We start from the raw sequence: 15755 nt of genomic DNA, 5'->3' as shown, positions 1-15755 counted from the left end.
TTTAGCCCTTGTTTTGTGGTCAGACAGATATGGGCGCTTCAATGATCAGTGAAACCACACTTTTGAAACGCTCTGAATGTTACCTTAATTCAAACATCCATCTTTTTCAGTAGATACATCTTGAAAGACATCAAGAATATATTAAAAACATGTCACAGAAGTAACATTGTGTTCATAAAAATCAGAAGTTTGTTAGACAAACACTGTGTTAACATAGACAATTACAAATCATTTTAATAATTCTTGCAACAAAGAAAAATAAAATAATGGCCTATCAATCTAAAAAAATCAAAACAGCTAGTTGTGAATAGTGCAGGAAAATAACAGAACTTATAGGCAATTAACATATATTTTTTCACAAGTAGTACAGAGGTGATATTTTATTGAAAGAAGCAAAGTTAATAAAAATCTAAAACTTCACTTTTGTTTCTAGCTGTGCTTTTCGTGACCAATTGATTTTGAGATTTAACAAAACAAATCATTTTACAGGTTGCATGGGTGACAAAATCTGGTGACTCAGATCTTGCAGAACCAATTGCTATTCGGCCAACTAGCGAGACAGTTATGTATCCTTCCTATGCCAAATGGATTCAGTCTCATAGAGATCTGCCTATCAAGTTGAATCAATGGAACAATGTTGTAGTAAGTAAATTAATTTTTATATTCATTATTGAGAGGTAAAGTAAAATGAATCCCATGTTTGATACATTGTTACAATTTTTTTATGAAGCAGTCTACATTGAAAGTGAAAAATGGTCATTGTGACCATCTGATGTGAAAATCATCTGAACATTTTCTTCTGAATTATAATTTATTTGATTCAATTAATATAATTTGCATCATAATTTTTATGCTAGAGATTGCAACAATATTTGTTTAGAACTTGAATAAATAATTGTAAATATAGATTATAAAAATAATACATTTATGTCTTATCATTCTAGTTCATGAAATGTTGTAAGTTTTTCTTCCAAAAACTTTTCTCTTGTGAATTTCATGCAACTTGTAAAGGACACTTAGCTTATCAGCTTTTTTTCCATCTTTCTGACATCTGGTTTTTAAAAAATCGAGCAAATAAGATATGCAATTCCCCATTGTCTGTTTCATTTATCACATATTTTTGTCAATTACCTGATGAGTCTTTCTCTAGTTTTCTTAAGCTTTTTGCACTTAGGATTTGTAGTTTTATTTTGATGGACAACTTCCCCTCTTTTGTTGTGGAAGGACACTTGATTCTGAGCTATGGCACGGGGTTCAAACGACATCAAAGAAATTAGCTTCTCATAGGTATTATCAAGGTATTGAGTGTTGAAGGAAAGAAGTGGTGGGTACTGAAACTGTTACCCAAACATTTTTTTATGGCTGCATTGGTGCCTTTACAAAGTACATAAAAGTGCCATAGGTTTTAATCCTGGTCAATTGAAATTTAATTTCATGTTTTGCAGTTCATTTTGCATCATTTTGTGACAAAACATGGTAGGAAAATCTACCTCACGCCTTTCAAAAACATGAAAAATGAACATTTCCGCGTGTTATTTCACATTTCGTGTTTCTGTCAAAAACAGAAATATTCCTGCCTTTAATGATTACTAATGGCAGCAAATATGACATTGACATCGCAGCTTGTGTTCCGTTACTTTAGAACTGTATGTAGGACTACTAATATCCTTGTTAGTTTCAAATATTTTTTTTAGGAACAGTGCTATTTTTTACTTTACTATTATTTCTTTCTCTGCGTTGGAAAGATAAGCACCTCTAAAGTACTCTGATTTTCTCCCAATTATTTTTTTATTTATTATTATATTATTATCTTAATAGGATTACATTTAAGCTGTACAATATTTCATTTAGTCATTATTAATACAAGTAATGGCTTGATGCCCTATGTAGTAAACATGCCTATAGAATAATACTACTTCTAACGAAAATGAGACGATTTAATATGTATACATGGTTTGTGAAATATTCTATAGTATCATACATAGTGTATATATTGAAAAGAAATCGGAAGTTAAGGATGTTTGGGTGTGGATATGGAATTGACTGTTTGCGGAAGGAGGGTGAATTTTTTTATTAATTATATGTAGAGAAGGGGAGGGGATGGGGAGAGCACTGAAAACAATATAGACTGTGAGTTAGAATCTATAGACATGTGAACGTAGAAGACGGCAGAACTGCGCTTTGCTGGTACTGAGTTTAACCTTCATCGGGAGTAAATTCCATATTGTAGGTTAGTCGCGTGTTACTCACAAATCCAAAATATAAAAAAGGAAAGTTAAAATTTGTACTTATGTATGTGAGTATATTGTTAACAAGTTAATAAGTACAAATGTTAACAATATACTCACATACATAAGTACAAATTTTAACTTTCCTTTTTTATAGAGTAAATTCCAGGTTACCGCTGCTAGGTACGAGAAGGATTTCTGGCCAAATCTGTTAGGTTTTAGTTCATACTGTATCACTATATTCTGCTACCATTCATATCCCAAATGGATGAATGTTTCTGTTTTATTTCAAAGATAAATAATTCCATGTTCAAGTTTGCTGTCAGTTCATTCTCTATTTTTTAATGAGATATGAATTGTGCTATTTAAACTTTTTTGTCTGATCTACTGGTTGCTCTGCATCTCACTTAGGTTCTTGTTGGATGTTGTGTCGCCAAATGCAGGTTGATCCGTATAAGTTGATTATTCTTGCCTACCCTGTGTTCCTTGTTAAGTGTAGAATCTTCTAAGACAATACCAGTGGTGGAAGACTATGCTAGATACAAACCCTATTTTATCATATTCTGTGTTATATTTTCTAGAGATGGGAATTCAAACACCCACAACCATTTCTAAGAACCAGAGAGTTCTTGTGGCAAGAAGGCCACACTGCTTTTGCTGACTACAAGGAGGCTGAAGAAGAAGTTTATGATATTTTAGGTATGTAATTATTTATGTTCATGGTTCATAAAAGAGTGGTTGATAATAATTAGACGTTAGCAAGTTACTAACTTGTTCTGCGAACCAGAAGCCAGCCCAGCAGTGAAACAACAAGTTCCCAAGTGGATGGTGGCAGAGGCCACCAAAATTGATAGAACCTCTACAAGTAAGTTTTGCGGAACAAGTTAGTAACTCGCTTACGTCTAAGTAATTATCTAATTGTTACAATTATGGTGGAAATATAAAATTTGGAGGTTAACATTTGCTTGCCATTACTTGTTACTTTTGAAATAACGCCAATAACTTCGTCAATTTCATGATTAGCCAGAAATGGCAGAAAAGCAAAGTAAAATAAAATATAAATTTTGTAATCAGTGATATATATGTGTTATCCTTTATTCCTTGCATTCCTGTAATACTACTATACTTTATTGGATTTTTACTGTAATGTCTGCATTGAGGTTAATCACAAATTCCTTTTATCTTCTTCTTTATCCAGAGTTGTATGCCAAGGTCTATACGGATCTTCTGGCAGTGCCAGTGATAAAGGGAAAAAAGACAGAGAAAGAAAAGTTTGCTGGAGGGGACTACACAACCACGGTGGAAGCTTTTGTTGCAGCGAGTGGGAGGGGAATACAGGTATGTAACAATTTTGGTATGAAGTGTGTTTAACCACTTGCCTGATTAACCCGAGTTAACTCGGAATTTGTTTTTGCTTTACATATTATTTACCCGAGTTATCTCGTTAAAATCGTGCAACTGCAGTGCACTTTTCTGCTTACCCGAACAGACTCGTTTGAGCTTTAAAAGGTGTTAATTCTCATTTTGGCCACTAGATGGAAGGTGTAGATAGCTTGCTGCCATCTACCGGATTCCCTATGACACTACGTATTTGTCACCTTTCCAGTGGTACTTGTGGTCGTTGTGTGAGTGTAGTGAGTGAGTGTGAATACATTCTGTTCATGTTTTAGTGTTTTCCATCATGTGAAGAATGACAAGATGAGAGACGACAAGCTTACAAACAGTAAAGAGGAGGAGGAGGAGGAAATGGACCTGAGTGGAAGTGATACAACAGTGGACAGTGTGTGTACTGAAGAGACAGATACAGATAGTTGTGGTGGTGTACAGTCGCCTTCCAAAATCTTTACTTTGGTATATCATTTGTTGGGAAAGGGGTACTGTTTGACAATGGACAATTATTATAACTCACCAGAACTTGCAGATCTGTTCATTTAAAAAAAGACTGATGTATTTGGAACACTAAAACGCAGTAGGAAAGATGTACCACAGGCTCTAAGAACAGTCAAATTGAAGTAAGATGAAGAAGTAGGGTTGCAATGTGGCAAAGTGACTCATGAAATGGAAAGATAAAAAGGATGTGACATTGTTGTCAACCATCCATTCTGTTTAAATGATGATTGTAACACAACGTCAGAAAGCAAAACTTAAACCACGAGTGGTGGTCGATTACAATGCAAAATGGGTGGTGTTGATCAGCATCTTGCTTCGTACGCCACACCAACGAAGAGTGGCAAAAAGTACTATACAAAGATTTTCTTTCATCTGTTGGATCTGTCTCTGGAATTCAACATTAAAATGTGAAGACATTTTATTTTCCACAGTTTATATGCTATTTTGAAACATTTGTAGTACTTTCCATGTATGTACGAGTTAACTCGGGTTAATAATTATGGAGGTTTTTTGAATAGTTTGGTAACCTTTTTTGACCCCAAAAATGAAAATTTCATTACTGTTCCTTAATTGCCGATATCGGTACATTACAAACACGCAATAAAAAAAATGTGTAAAATATGGACCACTTTTGGGAAAATAATGTGTCAGGCAAGTGGTTAACAAGAAAACTGACTTCAGAGTGTTAAAAATTCCTACAACAATGCATTAGTGTGGTGACAGACCTCTGCAATGCCATAGTGGTAATATCACCACCTTTTAATGTAGGGGTTCAAATGCACATAGTGGTTCAAATCTCACTTTGAACTGTTGGTCCAGTCCCGATTAGCCTACTTACCCATTTTGTGCATTCCAGGATTTATAGTTCCTTACATTATGCATGTGTACATTTCTGGTGCCAGTACAGCAAAAGTGTTAAAATTCTATCCCGTATTTTATATTTCCTCATCTTTTAAGTTTTCCAGCCTCAAGTCCAAGAAAATCATGTAGTCATGGTTTCACTGTAAATCTTATTTCCCTTAGAATCTCAGAGCAATATGTATTGGCATGCTTTCAATCATGCAGTTCATCCATTTATACTATTCTAACTAAGATAGAACTGATAAGGTGACATCAGTGTCTATACATTTCAATAAATTACTGCAGAATAGGAATACATGAATTTACATAACATATACAGTTTGGTCCAAAAAAATATCCCCACTTGCAATATTTGTTTATTTCTTCACATATTTCAACTTAAATCTGTTTCAATGTCATAAGAATGCCAATATTTTTTTTTATTTTAGAAACAAGTATCAATTAACTGCTGACCGTAGATAAGAATGCCTATTATTGACATCCTTTCACACAGATAATAGATGTGAATTACATCATACATACACAAGAATTGAATTGTATTTTATTACGTATATATTTGATGGCAATGTTATAGATGGTTGTGCTTCTTTTTATTTCTGCTAAACAATTTTATTTCAACACCCCTGAGTAATTTTCTTGCATGTGTACATGCAGCTGGACAAGTACTGACTCGACCAATTAACGCATGAGAGTGGAAGCGAGGGCATGGAGGGAAAAATGCAGATGCAGCTACCATCCATTTGCATCAGCTCGCACTGCTTTGCTCTGCCCACTCACTTTCTACCCTTCACTACCACATGGTCTTGCTCCACGGATTCCCATGACAAAGTATAGGTAGTTCTCTATTAGTAAACTTCAAAATTATTGGTTAAATTAGGTTAGTTTCCATTCTCATGTGCTTTCAATAAAACCTTTAGGTGGGGATATTTTTTGGACCGGACCAAACTGTATAAATATACAGTCAACTCTCGATTCTACGACCCCGGGTATAACGACCCCCTCGAAGTAACGACCCTTTTCCCGCGAACCGTGAAAAATTTAGAAAAAATTTGGAAAAAAAGTTAAAAAATTGAAGGAAATCGGCCGAAAAATGCATTGTTTTTTTTTTCCACTCATTCCCTTCACAAGCGCTCGACCGCTCACAATTGGATCTGAACTAAAAATAGACACCACCACACCATGCTTGAGTGATATCCAATAGCACTTGACCTCTGCCCTCCCCTCCCTCAAGCGCACCAATGTTATCCCGCACCCGACGGCTGCTACCCAACATGCCAGGCTTGATTTGCCACGCTTTCTCTTGGATACGCGAGAAGAGAAGATCAAATGTGCTTGGATGTTATTTTAAATCAACCTTGACTTGTTTCCTTTCCTTGTCTTAAGAGCTGCTGAAAACTCGCAGGTGAGGAGTGAGGGGGGGGGGGCAGCCCGAAATGACTGCTGGACTTGCAGTCTTTGCCAATGTGTATGACAGGTCAAGTTCTTTTATCGATAATACACCACCTTGAGAGATAAGATCGCAGGAATGTTCCAAAATACAGATGCGTGGCGCCTGGAAGTCTGGCCCATCTGTCTTAGCTCTGACCTAGATTTCAGTAGGTTCCCGTGAGTGAGCAACTCTCGGCCTTGTAGCCGACAACTTCCAGTAACTGCTTGCATTCAAAATGTGTTCTTTGTTCTCTGCAACACTTCATAAAGAAGCGAAACTGTTAGAGATAATCAAAGCCACATAGGCGAACTAAAGATCGTCAACCCGGTTAATGCGTTGTCATCCAGGTTTTAACAAAAGTTTACTTCGATCTTACGATCTTATCATAACTCCCGTTTCCCACTTCATATGGTTTCCTAATTGTGTCGTAATATCTGCCAAAAAAGTGTTCCGTTGGCTGACTGACTTCTCCCTTTTTTCCTGTCAGCAAAAGGTAGGAGGGTCGATTTTCTTGCTCGTGTGTGCACACGGGCTGATTACAGGCTAGGGTGGAACCACTCCTCTTCCTTTCCTTTGACGTCTAAAATGGGGCAACCAGTTCTGGATATATTCTTGAGGGGAAAAAAAAAAAACCTTTTCCCAGCTTATTCTCCGCCACTGGTGTGCACGGCAATGTTGATAATTGCAGAATTCAGATTTTTTTTTTTATGCTGTTGTCTGCATAGGAAATATTACCCATATTATTGTATGTTGCATGGTAAAACGTAAAGCAAGGGTCATTTCTTTCTTCTTTACACTGCTGTTAAAAGTTCCGTCTTCAACAGTTGCATTATCTTTAAAATGCTGGGATTTTTCTCTTCCGCCACCTGTTGCTCCAGCCGGTCTCCTTGTTTTTACGATGCAGCTGGCGCCAGTGTTTTGTCTAGCATCTGCAAAGCTCTTGCTTGCCAATAACAGCAATGACTCATCCAGCGAAAAGGAAAAAGTTATTGTTTTGAATTTCGCAAAGCTGTTTTGATTTGACGATAATGAAATTCGATTTCCAGAAAGGAAAACAAGAGTTAAAATAACTTCATGTTCTGCACCTTCTGATAAGCAAAACTGTAAATTTAATTCGCATCCGCTTTTCTTCAGAACCATTCATGTGGGGATGGGGGAGTGCTCAATGTAGGAATGGTCGCTGAGATCGATTAAAAAGACATTATTCAAGGGGGAAAACTTTTGGAGGAGTGGATGTTTGACATCGAGAATACTCCTAAATCCAACATTAAATCATCTATTAAGTGAGAGTAAATAACGATCTACCATGTAAAAATGCGCAGTTTCATAAAGCTTGTTTTCAGTTCATTTTATGCTGATGGGCTAATCGGGACTAAATATACAGTTTAAGAAATTCAATTCCAAACCTAAATGACTTTCGACTGCGATGCTGTTTAATGACATGTCCTAGAATACACATTGGGTGAAAACAGATCACAAGTTGCACGTTTCCTTTTTCACACTGGATTATATTGCAAGTCAAGTAAGGAGTTTGGACTGCTCCCTTGAATGGGGAAGGGGGGAGGGTGAATGAAGTTGGTTGAAGCAAAGAAAACGTGGCTTTTTTTTTTGCGATGTATTTTACATGGCGGAACCAGAACGAAAATTACAGCCCCGCCTTTTTTTTTTTTGTCTGGTGCCTAGAAAGGTTGTGTTGTTTCTCCCGAGAGATCTAATCTTACCAGTTAATCTTGTAACAGACAATGCTCCAGTAGACCCTTATAAAATCCAACATTCATTCTGCCCGATTATCTCCCGACTTTTGCTGGCACCAGTGTGACTGGTGTCAAGATTCTTCAAGTTTCGCTTGCAATAAGTGAGAGATTGTTTTCCTTTCCATAGGTCTCGGTGCAAACGGGTTTCTCATGAACTATAATTGTAAGAATTTCCTGGAAAAGCAACGACTGTGCACAATTGAAAGAAAGTAACATTATTTTAAATTATTTATTGTGAAAACGTTTTCATGTTCTATTTTCCTTCTCACAACACGTGTCCTGTGCATAACAGGTTGTATAACTACCAGGATAAATGGTGTTGCCATCTCCTAGGCATCTTTGTGTCCGTTTGAGCTCCATTTAAGCAGAAAATTGGTGCAAATTCCAATAACGACCCTTTTCCCGGGAACTGTGAAAGGTCGTTGAATCGAGAGTTGACTGTATCTAGTATTTTACACCAATATGTATTTTTATATATGGGTGTTACTATTGCAGTTTTTTAGTGTTATTTTTCAATAAATCAAGTTAATCATCACCATCATTATTCTTGAAAATTATATACTCTAGAATGATATATCTTTATGAGATTGCAAAGCAGTACTGTCCAATAAAATTGGAGCATCCTGTAGGAACAACCTATAAGTATTCAAAAAATTCATTATCATATACTAACATACCTTTAGTTTGTGTGTATACTGAACTTCATTTTCCTGGTGTTTCTGGGACATGATATATGTTTTTATACACAATAGTTTTTAATATTTCAGTCTTCAACAGTTGCAAAAAGGACTAATAAAACACAGGAGTATAATAAAATGGTCATTTTTATCTTCAAATCTGATTAGTTTTGGTCTCTTAATTTCAGTTGACCACTGCCACAATCCAGTCTATGTAATAGATAAAAAATAATCAAATTTTCAGATAAAATGAACTGCTTGTTTTAAGCATAGTAATGTCTCGCCACATTTTATGTCTCTTGAGTCATAAATATCCCTTGTCTTAAGGAAAATATTAGCAGTAGAAATGTAAGATTCAAATGAAATTGTAAAGAAAATGTCAATATTGTTGTTCTGAGCAAAGAGTTTTTATTTTTCATAAAATAGCTGTGTACTGAATTTAAGTAAACAAAATAAAATATAAATTGGTAAGCTACTATTATAGAGAGAGGAGTCCCAAATTTAAGTTGCCAGATGTTTTATTTTTTACCACAATAAAAAGAAATTGTAGTTGCTCTTAGAGAGTCAACGTGGCTACTCACATGACTTTTATCAGTAATGTTTCCTTTTAAAGCATGTGTTTATCGTACATAATGTGTTGGTAGATATCCTCTGCCATTCCTGAAGAACTCGGGTGTATTCAAAAGATTTAACAAAAATAAGGTGTGTTGTATCTTCTGTTTACTTCAATGTTAATGACTTGTGATGTGGATTATTACCTTCTTTTGTAATAGTGAAAATGCCCAATTTTATTCACAGGGTGGAACTTCACATCATCTGGGACAGAATTTCTCCAAGATGTTTGAAATTGTGTACGATGACCCAGAAACACAGGAGAAAAAATATGTCTATCAGAATTCTTGGGGTCTTACCACAAGGACTATAGGTATGTTTGACAGTTGTTAAGTGGCATGTTCGAAATTATTCAGTGGGCAAGAGGATATGATACCTTAAATAACTTGTCAATATTTCATGGTATAGTGCAGTAAGCACTGTTAAAGTGTTGTGTAGGTAAAGTTTCTTATTTCTACATTGCTTTATTATTATTATTGCCCAATTAATTATGAAGGATCACACTGTCTTTAGTGACTCAGATTCCTGCAGCTAGGATAGAGATGGTGGCATGTCACAACTTTGCTCCCTGTTAGTGGTAGTTACAATTTCTGCCATCTGGTGATGCCTCATTTCATAAGTATCTGAAAATTCCAAACTAGTTTTGTGGGAAACATTTTTGTTTTTGCTCGAAGGTGTTTCAAATGAGTGCCCAACAGCTATTCTATGGGTCAGTGAGACCCTAACTTCTTACAGGCTATTTTCGAAATGAAGAAGATATCATAAAAATCATATTAAAGCACCACACAATTAGTGTAAATTTATTTTTAAATTTATTTTAAAATTGCCTGGAGAAGTCAGGGAATTTGTTTGGCTAAAATGATTGGAAACTCTGATTGCTGATTATACTAACCCATCCAATTGCTGCATCTCAGTCATACCATTGTCTGGCCAGGAGAAAATTTTTTCTGTTTATAATATGGCAGTCCATGTTTAAATTTTACCTGTTCATGTAAGTTATTTTGATTATGATTGCAGGCGTTATGATAATGGTGCATGCAGATAATCAAGGACTGGTTCTTCCACCAAGGGTTTCCAACATTCAGGTAAGCATACAGCAGTGGTAAATACACATCAGTTTCAGCTTTCAGCATGAGTAAAATAAAGTATAGTAACAATTGAGGGGCTTAATGGAAAAACGGCGTATCCCACATTAGCATGTTTTCAAGAAAAAGGAGGTTTTGCGTTTCAAGGCACCAACACTTTAATATACAAGAGAGTTACACAATTCTAGCACTACAATGTAAAGGAATGTCTGTAATATTGTACTGCAAATCAACACACACTTACGTCAATTCCTTTGTGAGGAAGTGCATATGATTGTATCACTTGATATCACTGCCGTCAATACCTTCGATGACCCCACATACTTGACTTGCTTCCCCTGTGTTCCACTTCAGAGTTGTGTAAAACTGGTGGTAAATGGGTGGAATGTATTGCAACATTGTCATGATATTATCACATTTAGTCTTCTGGATAGCCCTTCCTTCCGGATACTTACATTTCAACACCACTTGCCCTAAGGATGGCGGCTGCCCTCTTCCTCGTTGGAAACTCACATTACTCCACAGCTCACATTCGGAGTACATGTATCGCACTTGGATGATGTGACTGCCTTTCGTGAAACGCATGCATATTGCTTGTCTCATGTTGAAGATTTGTCTATTTTTTTTTAATTTTTTTTTTATGTTAGAAGTGACCGTAAGGTTGACATTGCCTTCATGTCCTGGGTGTTTATTTTCATTACTGTAAAGGGATTCTTTTTCCTTGCCTTCCTTATTAGCGTTATCCATTGTGAGGGTGTATAAACAGATTGTGTTTTCCTCTTTGAACTCTCAATGATGCTGAAATCTGCATCACATGGTAGGAAAGTGTGGCCCGGGACCAAAAACCTATGCTATATTGTTTTGAGATCAGTAATGTCCAGCAAGTACATCCACAGGGCCATTATTACTGAGTTCTTATTTTGTCCAACGCAAGAATCACTAGGTATATACTATTACATTAGACCTGCTATGAATATATTCCGGTAGGTTTGTCATCACTCGGAGGATACAGCTTCCAATTTCTTCACTACTACGAGATGCAACAGATTCTGGCCAGACACACATAACCGCAGAATTGTCATGACAGAAATTGATTCCAAAGCAGTATGTCCACAACTGCCGCAGGTAGAACACAGTCTTCGTGCTGATCATGGGCGTTGGAAGTGCTTGTTCAAGATCTATGGCGATAACTATTGTGTTGCTGTCAACGTCTTGGCACTCTTTTTGACGTTCCTCAAAGACTGATATGCAGCTTCGGCTTTACAAAGATGCAACTCATATTCGGGTGGCTTAGGTTCTACATGCTACATCAAATCACATGTTTTGCATGTATCTGTGCATGGCATTTTAAATGCAATTCATGTTGAGGGGAATAAAGAACGCGGTTGATAATATAAGACGTAAGCGAGTTACTAAAGATATATCCGGGAAACTTACTTGTAAATGTTCTATTAATTTTGGTGGCCTCTGAAATTAATAGAACATTTACAAGTAAGTTTCGCAGATATATCTTTAGTAACTCCCTTACATCTTATATTAAATGCAATGTTGAACTCATAGTTGAATACATGTCGGTATGTGTGTAACTTCACTGGAGTTATAGTCTTTTGTTTGCTCTTTTCCACATGTAAATAATACATCTGCTGCAGGGACTGCACTGCAACTACATATGAGCGTTCTGGGGTTGAAGCCCTACTGTAGTGCGAACGGTATCTTTGGGAAATACATGATGTGATTCCTGACAATAATCAATTCTTCCTGCGCAATAGCATGTGGCCTGTTGTAATGTTTACCTCTACCATCTTCTGGTGGTGAATGCAATTTGTTTGCAAACGAATCTTTCTTCCTTGCTTGTGTTTCACCAACGAGCGGTACGCTCAGTGATGCCATGCAAAATGCTGGTTTACACACATCGACTTCCTTTCCAGAGGGCAGACACAGAAGGTAATGGAAAGTATTAGCACATCAGGGAACATTTGGAATTTTCCTGTCTGTCCGGTAAAGGCGTTCACGTGCTGACCTGCAGATCAGACTAAAAAGATAGACATTTCGTTTGTTAAAGTTGTCCATGTTATAAAAGGAAAGGAACATGTTATCTTTTGACTCAAGAGTCTATCCATGTACCGGCACCATTCACTTCTGCAACACATCACATCACTACGTGCTTTGTTTGGTACCTCTTTACCTGTACGTCCAACATACGTTTTACCTGTGTTCCTCTTGTGGTTACGTTCATTGTCTTTCCAATTTTCTTTTTTTTTCTTCTATTGTTTCCGTGGTTTTACAGGTGAGCACACGAGACTGGAACAACTCGCATCGTCTCGCACAGCTGCCATGTTTACTTTCAACAGTAAAATGCAAGAGTGACCACGAATGGATGATTACCTGGCTTGTAGCCAATGGCAGACCACAATGCATTTTACATGCTTCATTGCGATAATAAGGAAAGGGAATAGGTCATTATTCCACTAACTTTCTGGCGTTGGCAGGGGATAGGTCATTTTTCCACTCAACTTGTCGTAAAGACAATTGTTGTTTCATTAATGTGGGTGTACAACCCATGTGGTATGCAAGTGAACTGTGAAAGTTTGTCAGGAGATGGATTAATGGTGCACAAATCCAAATTTGTTGTTATCTCGATTTTGAAAATTATGCGGGATACGCCATTTTTCCACTAAGCCCCTCAATTGTTTCAGTTTTTTTCATTACCAAAAAACACACAATATATTTTTGCTAGAGTTGGAACAACTAATTGATAGTATTGATGTTGTATTAGTTATCTGTTTCACAGGAAATATACTGAACTGGTAAAGCTGACCTGATACCAGTGCTGATATATCAGTATCGGTGAATACATTTGATATTGGTATCCAATAGTATCGGTTAGAATTTATTTACTAACAGACTTTTCCAGAGTTTTCGTATGTTGTGGGGTCTGCAAAATGTAAAACTATTTTAATATTCTGTTGTAATTCTTGAATATTTTGTAGCAAAACTGGTAAATTGATGCATATAATTGGATTTACTCATTAATATTAATCAATATGGAGGACAATTTTTAATTTTTACGATTTTCAAAAATCTATCTCAGTATCAACGGGACTCAGTAAGACTACATTAATTGCACAATTCTTATGGATGCAGAGTGCAATTCTTATATATTGTTGGTGTTTTTTAAGTTGTGAAAATTGTGGAGATGTTGGCTTATTAGCTCAGTGGTAAAGCATCGCTATAGAATGCCAAAGACCCATGTTGGATTTCTGGTTGAGCCACAATTTTCTTCAAACTTTTCAGTAAGTTTTGTCAGAATTCATTAAATCACAATTATCATCAATATTTATCGCAGAAAGCTAATTTTTAGCTTGATTTATGTTACAACATTTATAGTATCATTATTTTGGTGCTTACAATAGGTTGTTATTGTTCAATGTGGCATCACGGCAAATTTGCAAGAGGATGACCGTAATAACCTTCAGAGATCCTGTGAACAGCTTGAAAGGGAGTTGAGAGAAGCAGGGCTGAGGGTGAAAGGTGACTACCGAGACAACTACTCACCAGGATGGAAATTCAACCACTGGGAACTGAAGGTAAAGTAAGACTATTGTTTCTCTTGTGGAGATTGTAGTATGCTTCAATTTATAGCATTGTTCTCATAACATGCTTGGAATCTATTTTTTTTTTAGGTGGGGGCAATGTTATGGTATTAAGAGTGTATAAAATAACCAAAATGGCAAGTAAATCATACACTAGTGATTTCCAGAGGGCAGTACAAAGAACTTTAATTAACAAAGAAAAATCTCTAAAATTAGATTTGATTGATTTGTTGTTTTAAGTCCACTTTATGCACAGAAAGGCTAATCGGGACTGGACCTAAAGTTTAAAGTGAGATCCGAACCACTTGTACCTCCATCGGGTATTGAACCCGAGACCCCTTGATTACAAGTTGACGACGTTACCACGATGCCATTGGGGAGGCCTCTAAGATTAGAGAGTGGGTGCTGTCTTGAAACATAGACAATGGTTAATGTGCACAATATTTTGTTGAATTGCTTTCTCCGCAAACTCTGTCTTTTTCAAGTGCACCTTCTGCTGAGTGTAGCAACAATTCCACCAAACAAATTGCATGTTTTAACTTTTTTACCCACCATACACAAAACTCAAGTTTTGCACTTCAGATCACCATTATGTAGTAGTTTAGCAGGGTGTCAACCAGTGTGAAAATCCTGGAAAAGTCAGGGAATTAACCTTTTCTAGAATTGAAATGTCATGGAAATTTGCATTATTTGCTATGGAAATTTCTGGAAAAATCATTATTTTGTGGAAGTGCACTAAAAATAGACTCTTGAACAAAGAAGAACACGGCAACCAAGAAATTGTAAATGTGTTGTGGACAAACTATGCTACAGTTTGATATACTTAGTATTACCAGCTTATGGTAGAAATTGCATATTAACTACTCTAGGAAAAGGTTCATATTTTGAACTATTTTCAACTAGAAATCTACTGCAGTAAGTGGCTATTGGCATTTACCACTTCGTTGCTGCAATTGTTGGTTTGTGTTTGGTACATATTAGAAATAATATGTAACGATTGCCATGTTAGCCAAATTTCAATCGTATATTTGAATATATCTTAATCACATGCTTTCAAGTCAATAACTTGCATTAAATTACTTATACTTAATTGTGTTTCATAATTCATGTATATATCGATGTTTTATCTTATGTTATTATATTATTTGCATATTTTTGCAACATGTAATTCAGATTTTATAGGCTAATAATTATCCCGAATAGTATATGCAACGACGTTTTCATTATTTTCTTGATCCAATATGGCTAGGATTATGTCTATCTTTCAAGCAAAAAGTTGTTGTTTAAGCACATATTACATAGATTTCTTCCTAATATCGATATTTATCAACAATGGACAAGATTGAATAATTTAGTCTTCTTAAAAAATCCGTGAACTAAACCTTTATTTAATCATTTTGTGTGCAAGGCAAATATTAATTATTTTATAAAATCAGTTTTATTTTTTTTACCTAGTTTAATACTATAACATTAAAGCACAGAAATTCTCCCTCGCTTACCATAATATAGCGTTATCTTATTGGCTGTTTATTTTAGGTGGGGAATGATGCTACGTGTAAATGGCGATGTTCATGTTGGCATTCTTAAGTGTTGCCAACCATGACCTAAGCTTACTTTCGCTAATTA

The 15755-nt window shown here is 36.0% G+C and overlaps 1 protein-coding gene across 1 annotated transcript in view; it reads left to right on the top strand.

Annotated features, from left to right (window-relative positions):
• Positions 1-15755, top strand: part of GluProRS (Glutamyl-prolyl-tRNA synthetase) — a 162211-nt gene that overhangs the window by 129415 nt on the left and 17041 nt on the right. The window contains exons 22-27 of the mRNA XM_083118804.1: positions 490-642; positions 2810-2927; positions 3427-3566; positions 9638-9764; positions 10469-10536; positions 13950-14123. Of these exons, the coding sequence (XP_082974930.1) occupies positions 490-642; positions 2810-2927; positions 3427-3566; positions 9638-9764; positions 10469-10536; positions 13950-14123 (780 nt within the window). The remainder of the gene's footprint in view (positions 1-489; positions 643-2809; positions 2928-3426; positions 3567-9637; positions 9765-10468; positions 10537-13949; positions 14124-15755) is intronic.

Source organism: Lepisma saccharinum, chromosome 3 (genome assembly GCF_977018435.1).
Source record: "Lepisma saccharinum chromosome 3, izLepSacc3.1, whole genome shotgun sequence".
Taxonomy (NCBI): domain Eukaryota; kingdom Metazoa; phylum Arthropoda; class Insecta; order Zygentoma; family Lepismatidae; genus Lepisma; species Lepisma saccharinum.
Note: the sequence above shows the minus strand (reverse complement) of the source record. Positions and strands in the feature narration are given on the sequence as shown.